The following is a 12,338-nucleotide window of genomic DNA, read 5'->3' as shown; positions in this document are numbered from 1 at the left end:
CATCTAATTGTGCAGCTGTAATCAAAATCTCCCTTACATTACAAGTGGCAATTAATACTAAACCAAACTGATCACACAGTGCAAGAATGCATACTGAATTTATGATCCAACTGAACAAGGGTAATAAACAATTTAAGCAGTGCCTCTTTTATTTGTTCCTCTCGCGATCAAGTGTCAAATACATCCTGCAACATATGTTGGTTACCCAGCGTTGAGTTTGGTTGAAGTGCTCCCACATCTAAGAGGAAGCCATAAGAAGGAAGAAAGTTTCTTCTTCCCAACCCCTCTGCTACATTTTGACAAATCAAAAGAAAACCACAGGCAGCTTTCAAGACACAGTAAAAGGTTTGTGGGAGTAACTGTTGAGCAAGTAAAAAGGGAAAGAAAAGCGGAAACCTAAATGGCATGTGAATTAGTCTCTGGGGGGAGGCTCTTACTCTTTTACTCTCAGATGTGGCCTCACCTGACAGTTCGCCTTTACTTGGGAAATGGATTACTAATGGGCTAAAAATGCCTTCCTGAAAAAATGGTAGAAGAACAGCTTTTAGCTTCGTACTTCCTGGAGCCAGATGAGAGGAAGAGTATATCTGCTGTATGTTGATCTCTCTAAGATGCAAACAGCCTTGACAATAAAGCCTTAAAATTGGATAATAGCCCATATGTGGAGACATGAGTGGCTCGAGATCAGCTTCTTACCTTTATTACATAAAGAAAAACCTGTCAGCTACAACCCCACAAATACTCCCCCACAGCTAGTAACAGCCAGACAATGATGTAGATGCTTGAACCTCACTGCACATCAGATCTCTACAAGTTTTGTTTTGAGTTGTGCATGAAGTAATGCTGCATTTCACATCCAGCTTCTTCTAACCCACTGATGCCAACCTGAGCTGGTGAGGTTTGAGTGGTGTTTTAGTAACAGTGTCACATCATGAGCTTTGATAATGGAGATGAACCGTGTCGAACCTTCACCAGCTGCCAAAGGCTTAAAGCTGAACACACAGAGCTTGTATGTATCATTAAAGAACAGGCTTCTCCAACTGAATTCTTGCTTAAAGTTAGTGTTGACGAGGAGGTTCCCTGACGCATGCCTTCTCCATCAGTCACCGCCTCGGTCTCGCTTCACTCACTCCATGTGATACGCTCTCTCACACACTCATACACACGACTGATAGAGAAAGAGAAGGGTGGGTGGGGGTGGGGAGTGAAGGACACAAGGGGGACTGACCGTTTTGGAAGGAGCTGCCAGGGTCTCCATCTCCTCATGGGTCACCCATACATTGCCTGACGGCTACAAGGGGCGGAGCCCGAGAGAGAGAGCGGCAGCGGGGTTGGTAGTAGAGGTCCGGTAGGAGGGGCAAGCAGTGTTAAAGAAGAAGAGCAGCACCACTGTAAGCCAATAGTGTTATAGCATCACAGTCAGATGATGAACTGGCCCCCAAACCCGCCACGGGTCAAAGGGCGTACACAGAGGACAAAAACACAAACAGTACAGCACAGAAACATCCCAACTCTAGCATAACACGAATAGAAATAAAGACAGTCGCCATGCACAATGAGGAAGACTGAATAAATTAGTACCATAACCATCAACAGACACATAAACCCCACATTACACATCCCTCTCCGGCTATATTTTAGCTGTAAAGGGTCAATTCACTCAAATTACAAAAATAAAAACTTATCTCTAGTGGTTGCTAGCCATGCCATCATATTCATATATGGCTTAAGATTTTGATTTTCTTTATTAAGCGATTATTAAAGTCATAAAGCAGTGAAAGGTCGTCCAGTCCACTAAACCAAAAGATGTCTAATATACTATCAGATAAGACATTAAACAACAAATCAACAGCAATGTCTCTCTACACAACACACTTTTACTAGGGAGTAATTCTTCAGTAGAAAAAATAAAAACAGTGGTAGACACCGTCTCATTCAACTCTCAAGACAGATATCTCCAAACTTATCTGCATGGCTGCGAACCACTAGAGATAAATTAACTTATGCTTTTTTGTGATTTGTGTGAACAACCTTTTAAATGCTTATTTTACTATAATTGTCCATTTTGCTGCATTGTTGTTGTGTCACTGTAGCAGCAGTGATTGTTGTGCAGGCACAGCAGTAGGTCAAGCTGTCATGATACAAACAGCATACAGACTCAGGACTCCCAGCAGCGGACCCCTGCTTCACTGCATGTTTGAGGGGGGTGGGGGTCAAGTTTTAATAGTGGAAGTAAAATGGCCAATTCCCTCAATTTTCTACTCGACATACACATCCAGCTGTGTTTACAGGGTCAGTTGACCCCCTCTGTTAAGTGCGTAGTGGGGGGGTTTAACTAAGTGTGACAACAGGGAGAGGGCCCGTCACAGTCGGGGAAGGGGAGAGTTTGTGATCGGACGCGTGAATTCGCATGCTCTATAATGAGAATTTCATGAGGTGTGGAAGTGGAGCCAAGTGGTAAAAGAGAGGGTGGGTTAAGGGAGGGTGGGGGGGAATAAGAGTACCAGCAAAGATATTTCACAACAGGAGAAAAAGTGCAAGAGCTTATGACGGTCGCATGCAGAAATAGTGTTATGTAAAAACAAACTTTAATGTATGTTCTCAGATATGTTTAAATAAAACAGCTCATGTCTGTATGATGTATGGTCTGCACTGTTGGTATGTTCAGTATAAAGCATATTAGTCCTTGCTCTGCAGTGTGAACAGTCGCTATCATTAAGGAACAACAGAGTCCTTAGAGACCATATGCAATTACCATGACAACAGGGAGCTATGAAAGCGACTGTGGTGTGAAATAACTGGAGAGCTAAATTACAGTACACACTGCTGCTAGTGCTTGTTGTACAAAGCAGGCTGTCACTGACTCCCACTGTCATATTCACTTATCACAAAGACTGTAGGATTTTAATTTGGTGCCGTATAAAAGAAATACATCACCGACAAATGTTGCCGGGAGTGATTACGTGGTAACGGCTGTGTGTGCTTGTCGTCACCCACCTACACACGTGTCACCCATGTGTGGAGGAGTAAGCAGCAGTGAGGATGCTCAGTCATAAAAACATTTGTCAGAGCTGCTTTGGAGGCAGAAATGTTGTCATTACTTTTATTAAACATTACCTGCCTGTTAGCTTAGCTTAGCATAAAGACACGAAAGAGGGGGGAAACAGCTAGCGTGGCTCTTTCAAAAGGCAACATAATCCTACTAAATATTATGATACGACTTCTTTTTCAAGTATCTTTGCTACTTTTGTCTGCTCTCTGAAAAGATTTCATCGATCGTTTGTTCAAACAACTCAGAGTTCTAGTTCTTTGCCGTTATTTCTTAATATATCTTAAAGTCAGACACTGAATACCTGTCTCCGTTTTAATAAAGGTTGATCGACTGGACCCTAACCCTGGATTTTATCCCTGACAAAGTCTGACATATTGTCCTTTAATAAATATATTAGAACACAGTATAACAATAAGTGATCTTTCGAGGTGCTGGTAGGACAGAGAAACCTTTGGACAGAGTCAGTTCAGCTGTTTCCCCATTTCCACTCTTTATGCTATGCTAAGCTAGTTGGCTGCTGGGTTTAGAGTGAACAGACAGATATGGGAGTGGTACCAATCTTCTCATCTAACTCTTGGCAAAAAAGCAGATTTCCCCAAATTCTTCCTTGAAATATTCAAATTGTAATCCTGTCTTTGAAAAAAAAAAAAAACTGTCAGACTACTTCTTCCTCCACATGAGCTCTGCTTCCAGCAAATGTTTGCACGACTGAAACTCCCCTCTGCGTCGTTTTCTGTATGACTCACGGTTCTGGAGGTGGGCGGGGCCGAGGGGCTGGTGAGGGAGACCATTTCCTGGATGGCCAGGCGGAGCTTGAGCCGGTGCAGAGGGTTGCTGATGCCGATCTCCCTCTGGATCTCGGTGTCGGAGAGGGCCGACATGATGGCGCCGCTCTTCACGTTGGCACGGCACGCCGCCACGTACCACGCCGGCATCCCCAACCACAGCTGTACCACACAAAGAGCAGGATTGTTGAGTTTAGTGAGCTAGACTAATTTTACCAACTCTTTCCTGGCTTTTAACCACTTGTTATTTCTTCTATTTTTTTAATCACCATCCTGAATTTCAGCAGAGAATTTATTCTCTTGGTAGCCAATATGCTGTTTCACATTCACTTTCCATCTTGCAGTGAATATAATTTGGCAGGAAACTGTGAAGTCTTGTTATTTGGCTTTAAAGTAGACAAATCTAACAGCATGAAATGAATGTTAGCACAGAACAGTCAAAGCTCAGCAGCTCAAAAAAATATAACTATCAGTCCCAATAATCCCATTTGACTCTTTCCTTAATTGGAACATTGTGGTGGGGGATTAGTGGGGTCATGAAGTGACTGGTGGCTGCACCTTTTCCACTACACATTAGGGGGCAGCAGTGTTTCTATATTTTGCCTTTTCTCAACATGTGCAGTTACATCACAAATAGTTTAAGTATTTGATTTATGATCACTGCTTTAGGTCCTAAATATTAATACTCATTATTGGAAATGAGGTCATAGCTTAATAAATTACTCATAATGGATTTAAGCAACAATGTGAAAAGGCTGTAATAGCTGTACATCAAAGGGTATTTTGATCAGGCAGACAAATACTATTCATCTTTAAGAGGATGGATGACATTCATGCATGGGCTAATTAAACTGATTAAATTTAGTTTATGTTTTTGCAATAATCTACATGCTATTTAAGTAAATCAGTGCTTATTTCTTTGGCACATGTGGGTGAAAACGTTCAAAAGTCTCATCAGTGACCATTTACCTCCAGCCAGGCTACAACTGTCGGGCCGTCCCATTGGGCGAAAGGTAAACCCTTTCTCCTGGCCTCCTCCAATAGCTCGTGTCTGAGGACGGGAACAGAGGAGACCCAGTGTGAACACATGCACTTCAACATCATAATAAAACACATTCGCACATTTTACTCACTCTGATAACAACACCATACCCTCTTTAACTCTCTCACATCCTCATTCCTGCACACCGCTTTCCACAAATCACCTGCAGTTAAACAGGGTGGGTCTGTGAGCGTGCGTGCATGTGTATGTGTGGAGTACATGAGAAGGAGAGTACTCACACACCAGTTCAGCCTGTACACAAAGAGTGTTGTATAGAATATTGTTCTATCATTCATCTCTGGGCTACCAGAGACAAGCACACAACTGTAGCTACACTCAGAGACACACACTCATACACACAGGCTTTGTATTGTTAAGCTTGTCGGGCCATTGATCCAGATGTTAACATTTTCCTACAGTATTTGTAATGTTACATTTCTGCTGCATCAGTCAGCAGGAAATCTCAACTGCAAAACATATTTCAGTGAAATTTAGAGGAAGCTTTGGTTTTGGCCAAAGAGCAAGTCACTGGTTTTTGGTGTGGACAGCAACACAATATGGCTACGTTCATAACTTCTTAAGTGTGACGCATAGAAGAGAGTGAACAGATCATCCATATCCATTTCCTAATCTTTAACAGTGTAAAGGGACTATTTGTAAGTTTTCTCTATGGTTTCTTGCTGGGAGCGGGTGGTGGTGATTGTGGCTTGACAAGAGCTTCAGTCGTCTTTGAGTTTACAAGACAAGAGGTTATAATACGTCCTGTAAGCAGCGCTACAGCTATGTAGCAATAGCAAAACTTACAAATAGCTCCTTTACTGTTTAAAGATCATTCCTGACCATGAAACAGCAATTGGCAAACCAATCTCACAACAAGGTCCAGTTAGTAGCCGTCTTGTAGAAAAGTTTGTCCAATTACAACTGCATTTTGAAAGTTTTGCACACACAGGGGATGCTCCAGCAACACATTATGTATATACCCATAACACAAGACTTGATATTTGGCACAAGGTCAAAAATATTCCTGAACAGTATTTTAGGTGTTCTCTCACTGTGTGCAAACTGAAAATGTCTTAGTATTTGATTAAAGTAACACATTTAGTGGATGTGCATCCTTGGCTGAGGTACTGTGTGTCCTCTCTGAGTGCACACACACACACACACACACACACACACACACAACACACACACACACACACACACACACACACACACACACACACACACAGTGCACTGCAGTACCTGCTCAGTGAAGCTAATCTGAGCACAATGGCCCGGCTCATTCCAGTTCAGCCACACAGAATTTACTCTGCTGAAGTTTTTATTATTATTATTATTATTATTATTATTATTATTAATGCAGTTTTTGAATCATGAAAAATAGTAACTTTTCATTACTTTTTCTGGGCTGTGCCTCGTAGTTTTAGTTTAGCAGGTGTTGAAAGTCGAACCTGGGAGGGTTTGACTGGTGACATGTTTGGCCTACGTCCACACTACTACGTTCTAGTTTTAAAAAACATCAATTTTGTTTTCACCTGGCGGCCTCACTACTGTTTCCAGTGACTAAAACGGAGACTTTCGGAAACGCTGCTGATCACGTTTGCCGGGAAAAAAGACGGAAGTCGACGGGTCGCTCCCTGATTGGTTCTTATCAGCCTCGACTACAAGTGGCGAAAGCAACATGGAAAATGAAATAAAAGCGTTACCGACCTTATTGTCTTTGCTACCAGCGGTTGTGCAGTTAAATTCTGCATTTAAACGCTGCAGCTGCCTTTGCTGTTCCTCGTTCGTTAGCATTTTTTTTTGCAACTACTCAACTGCAGAGAAGACGATCTGCTTCCTGTTTACAGCGGCTCGCGCATGCCCAGTACTTGATTGATTCTGATCACGCGGGAGAAATGAAGCCAACACGGAAGTAGCAAAAAAGCTGCACTTCTTCGAATGGCCGCTTGAGGCTGGCTCCAGGTCAATCCCCATGGACTACCAGGTTAAAATGCCCAACTTTCCAGCAGAAATAAACATGTTTACAGCCTGGTACAAAAAAAATCCGTTTTGGTCTCTACAGCTAATTTCCTCCTTCATGACAATTGTATGGGAGGAGTACCACTTTGAGTAACAGGTGGGTGAGGGTATGCTTGCCACAAGCAAACGCATTAAAGTTTCAGCTCAACAAGCACCCCCTTTGCCCATTTTTGGATTTAGGATTAGGACTTCAGTCAGGTACTGGCAAGATGGCGACATTGGAACAGCTCACTCTGAGCTTCAAAACTGCTCTTCAGAAACATTACTGAGGCTACGTCCATCTTTATTAACAGCCTATGATTCTGATACAGGGCTAAAATGCTTGTCTGGACTGAGATTGTTTTGTTTGAAAACACTGTTGTAAGACTAAAATGTAATAGTGTGGACTTTGAGAGGCGCCAGCGTCAACCTATTTAGCTCAGTGTGCTGTAAATTGAACCTTATGGACCAGTCGTGCAAACAGCTATTTTGTGTTGTGCTGGATCCTCCCCCACTTGGGGAGACACAAGCCTTGAAAAACACCTGGCAAACAGGGGACACACTTGTACTAACACCCACACACACACACACACACACACAGAAAACAGAACAAAACAATGCACTTCTTTTTCTATTTAGTGAACACATTTCATAACAAAAAACTGAATCAACAACCCATTCCCTGAGTATGTTGTCAAAGAACTTGACAAATGGAAAGAGTGGGCTTTGTCATAACATGATACATGTAGTACTCTCGGCGTTGAGGACCTCAGTGCAGTGAAAGGGCACTTATAACACAGCTTACATGGCACACAAAAGCCTACAGAGGAAATGTGTTCATCCAAACGCAACCAGGTACATTCAATGTCTTATCTATCCAGCACATGGGGGGGAGATAGCTCATGTTTTTTATGTTCAGGTCAGGTCTAATGCATGGAGGTAATACATCCACTGAACATAGCTGGGGGAGAAGGGAAGTAAGGAAACAGTTATGAAGAAATCATACAAACAAAAAGAACATTTGACATTCCCATAACCAGATATTGCAGCTGGTTATTTCACACAAATAGATAGAGACACATATAAAAAGGAGAGGAAGACATTCCAGGTAGAAAAATTAGGCCCCAGTTTTAGCGGCGGCACATTCTCTGTCCAGCCATGGATGCAGCTGCCATTGAACTGTAAGAAGGGGGGAAGAAACGTCTTCAGATGGTAAATGAAACAAAAAGAAAGAAAGAAAGCAATGGTGCTGTTAACAGCCATGAAGGATAGAGAGATAAATAGATAAAGAGACATCAGCTTTGGTACTGGTCGTTCAGGAGAGGACGGATGGCGGACAGACAGGAGAAGATGGCAAGACAGGGCAATATGGCTGAGACAATGGTCATATCCAGGAGGTCAGTTATACATCCTCACAACTTACCCGCTTTTGTTAGAGTCAGAGGATGATGAGAGGGAGAGGAAGGGTAAGAGAGGAGAGAGTCATAGAGTAGAAGAAGAGAGAGAGAGAGAGAGAGAGCGACGGGGAGACAAAAGTACACAAATGTTAATGAGTTAAATAGGCAATAACGGCTCTAAACAAAGACACTCGCTCTCACACACACACACACATCCACACACATATAACTCACAATGGAGGGCATTCGTTTACAGGAGCATCTGTAGACCAGTCAAAAAAAACATGTTGTCTTCTACAATGCAGTCCTGACCACATCTCGTGCAGCAGAGGAAATGAGAAATGCACTGAAACACAGCAAGACCCCCTCCATGGCCTTACATTCAAATGCTCAGTTACATTCAGATACTTGTCGTTACCTCTTGAAGAAAAAAAAAGGAACAAAACAAAACAAAACAAACACACCAACAATGAGACCACAGCGGTACTGATCGATCAAGATGCTGAAATGGAAATAGTGCAGGCAGCTTAATGGCATGCAGTGTGGAGGAGGAGGAGGAGGAGGCGTCAAGATGCAAGGTGGTGGTGAGGCCTTAAATCCCGGACACTGCTATGAAGAAGTCGGTGCAGTGGAAGAGAAACAACACATTTGTCAACATACAACGAACAATACTCTCTATTGACCGACTAACATGGGAGGCAAAGTTATTCGTCATGACAACTCAATGTGCACTTCGAGCAAATGACATTCATCATTTGGCGCCGGGGCATGGCAAATGCACGCACACACACACATATACACGCACACATACATATACAGTCTGCAACACTCCTGATTTGCGAGGGGTTCCCCCTTTCTTTTCCTGGAGGGCAGAACACACCCAGTTCTGACAGTCAGTGTAATCTATGGGTGGTGTGTGTTTGGAAAAGTCATCTATAGCTTCCAAATTGACAAAGTAGCTTTGTGAGATTAATTGGCTTTTCAGCCCGAATCAATAGTCTGACTTTGGCTCTGCGTCTGAATACAGTGAGGCTGATCTCTGCTCCTGGATACTGATCCAGCCTCTGCTTTCTATCGATCCTGCTCTCAGTGTGGGTTATGGTATTACAAACAGTACAGTGCAGTGCAAGCCATGCTTCCATACAGGAAGAGAGCTAAAGGCAAACACAGGAGGTGGAGGCTGTAGCTGTGGCCTGTGTGTTGAAGGTCAGATTGGACTGTATTCACTGCAGTGAGTGTAAATTCTGAAGTCTGGTTCTAAAAACAGCCAGATGACTTCCAAACACAACCATTCTTCTAAATGTGACTATGAACACGGCCATGTGTACTAGCAGGTATTTTAAAAAGGACACTCTTGGCTGCATATGAAGAGACCCTCTTAAGGGTCTTCAGCCGGGGTGAACTACTCTGACAACTAGTGAGGGGGGGGGGGGCCCTTTAATAAAAGCTTACTTCTTTTTCAACCTGCGGTCCTTCTCAGCCTGAGTTCCCAGCTTGCCCACTCCCATGTCCTGGCCCGCCATGTCTGCATCCATCATGGTCGCTGGTGAGGATGGAGGAACACAAAAACACAAAACACTAAAATACTAACAACGATAATAGCAGCTACAGGATTTTAAAGCTGTGATGACCTCTTTTTACTGAACGGCAAAATTCAAAACAAATTTCAAACGACTAATAAAAACAGATTATTTTATAATGACAGCAATTTTTTGTATTATTAAATCGCTATACTCCTTTTCTGGTTCATCAGGTTATTCAGTGTTATTCATTGCATTAGCTGTGTGCCGATTTCTATAATAATCTTTTTCCCCAATCAAAGTATGCAGAATCATAGTATTACTATACACATTATTGTAGCTGCAGTACTATCCTGAGTTTTAGTTTCCATACCAACAACATGTTTCCGAGCACCGCTCACCTTGTGGATCTACCATGACCTGTCTGTGTGCGAGATGCGCCAGTCGGCCTTTCTCCTTCTTGCCGAACAGCCGCCCGATGGAGGATTTGATGCCCTTCTTCTTTGGCTGCTTGTGGAGGGAGTCTTGGCTGCTGGCTACGCTGCTCAAGGCGCTGGCCTCGGCCTCCAGAGAGGCCACGATCCTGACGATACAACATGCCCAGAAATTTCAGATTTCCACTTCTTGACATTTCTTAGTGGTGGATTCAGCCCTATAAAGCTCTGTACATTAATAAGATTCGCCATTTCGCTTTATATTTAACACCTTTCTTCACTCTGGTCTCACTCTTAAAAGGCAAAGTCAATTTACTGTCTGTGCTCTATGCTGGCAGCTTACCCCAAAGCTTATTCATTTATGCCAATTACTGAGGCTAATATCTAATATTTTTAAGCTTTGAGTTTGATAAAGTATCCAGGATTATCTCCAGAGTGCTGAAAAATAATTCATGGCAAAATTGCAGCTGAATTCGAAGCGCTAAGTGGGCAGTAAACCATCTTATTTCCATCCAAAGCAAGAACAGGCAGAGCTAAGACTGAAGATCAGTACATCAAGCAACACTTTAAGAAGAAAGAAGAGCATTCGCATCCAGGAGCGAAACAAAAAACAGCTCCCCTGCTGCAGCTGGTAAAAGCACAGTGACATTACAGGGTCAGTGGTGAGAACATTCAACAAAACAATGCTGAAATTTCCAAAGCAAAAGGATTAGTTATTCCTTAAAGAAATGTTTGCACAGCTGACACCTACCCTCGTGCGTCATTGTGCGAGGAGGCTGGCAGTGTGTGTGTCATTCGGACCGTGCGCGGCGTTGGAGGAGGGGACGTCTCACACTTGATGGTGGCCTTGTCCTCGCGGCCGTCCTCTTCCACTGCCGCTATCTGAGGCACACAGAGACGTGAGACTTAGATAACTAATGTCACTAATGTGTCGTTATAGCAGCTATGTTATAAACACCAGGAATTCATGGTTAAATGATTCATGCGAGAAAGCCGTGCTGTGTGTACCTTTCTCCTGTGTTTCCTCAGATCACTCGGCTGCCGGATGCAGAAAAGGAAAAGACAGTTGTCAATATCAACGTGTTTAGGAATAAACACTAGCATGTTAAATAAAAATACATCATTAGATGCTCATGAGCCCTTTCCAGAGGATCAATTCACAGATCAATACAGAGGGAACAGACGCAGACTGGTAAACAAATCATTTGATTAATCAATAAAATCTATTTCTATAAAAGCCACCGTGTATAAAAGACACATTTCACCCGTCTCTTGTTGTAGCGGCTTGTTGGGGCAGATGAATATATCTTCCTCCTGGTCGGCTCATCTGGAGCCTCGGGTCGACGTAGAGAGGCTGTAATATTGTCGACTCTGAGAGAAACTGAACGCCATCTCTTTGACACCTGGGTTGCATGATGACAGCTTGACAGAGCTTTCTCTGCACGCTAATTTGATTCAGCAAGTCTTCAAAAATTAATGCCCTCCCTAGCTACACATGCAGATGTGCTGTAAACCCCCCCCCCCGACAGAACAGCTGCCTGACCTCTATTTCTTTCTTTTTTTTTTTTTTTTTGACAAACATTTTGTTCGTCACTCAATGAAACAACCATTATCTACCAACTGGATTCATAAGCTATGATGGACATATGGTCTCCTTTGCACAAAGGAGTCTCTCTACATCTCTATGTACTTACAAAAGCGGCGCAACCTCTAAAAATAAATCTTAAATCCCCAAAAGTACATACTCAGACTCAGCTTATACTCGAAATCTAATCAAATGCTGCTGTGTGATACAAGTATAGTAAATCCCTTATATCCATAAAGAAATTTCCTGCTGTCAGTCACGACACCGCAGACTAAAATCAGAGACAGCTAATTATTTTTGCAGCTGGGTGCCGCGTAGAAAATCCATGTCACATCTCACACTCCGTCAGTGTGGTATCTCAGGCAACACTTAGATCCAGTGACATGATACATCTTGATACAAGAACAATCAGACCGCTGGATGTGGTCGTGACTCATCCAGCTGTTTGGAAGGACAGGAGGTTTAGATAGGAGTATGTTTGGGGGGGGGGGGGGGGGGGGGGGGGGTGGCGGGGGGTGGCGT

At 43.1% G+C, this 12,338-nt stretch overlaps 1 protein-coding gene across 8 annotated transcripts in view; it reads right to left on the bottom strand.

The window, feature by feature from the left end:
- Nucleotides 1-12,338, bottom strand: part of ppfia2 (PTPRF interacting protein alpha 2) — a 152,716-nt gene that overhangs the window by 7,360 nt on the left and 133,018 nt on the right. For 6 of the 8 annotated variants that reach the window (XM_056367275.1, XM_056367277.1, XM_056367276.1 and 3 more), the window contains 7 exons: nt 11,240-11,269; nt 10,983-11,113; nt 10,199-10,380; nt 9,730-9,820; nt 4,807-4,888; nt 3,799-3,999; nt 1,229-1,291 (listed from right to left, as the gene is read on the bottom strand). In XM_056367275.1, coding sequence (XP_056223250.1) covers nt 1,229-1,291; nt 3,799-3,999; nt 4,807-4,888; nt 9,730-9,820; nt 10,199-10,380; nt 10,983-11,113; nt 11,240-11,269 — 780 coding nt within the window. Of the gene's footprint in view, nt 1-1,228; nt 1,390-3,798; nt 4,000-4,806; nt 4,889-9,729; nt 9,821-10,198; nt 10,381-10,982; nt 11,114-11,239; nt 11,270-12,338 lie in introns of all 8 variants that reach the window. The other 2 variants (XR_008826424.1, XM_056367278.1) reach the window with 2 other exon arrangements.

This window comes from Seriola aureovittata, chromosome 22 (assembly GCF_021018895.1).
Source record: "Seriola aureovittata isolate HTS-2021-v1 ecotype China chromosome 22, ASM2101889v1, whole genome shotgun sequence".
NCBI classification, from domain to species: Eukaryota; Metazoa; Chordata; class Actinopteri; order Carangiformes; family Carangidae; genus Seriola; species Seriola aureovittata.
Note: the sequence above shows the minus strand (reverse complement) of the source record. Positions and strands in the feature narration are given on the sequence as shown.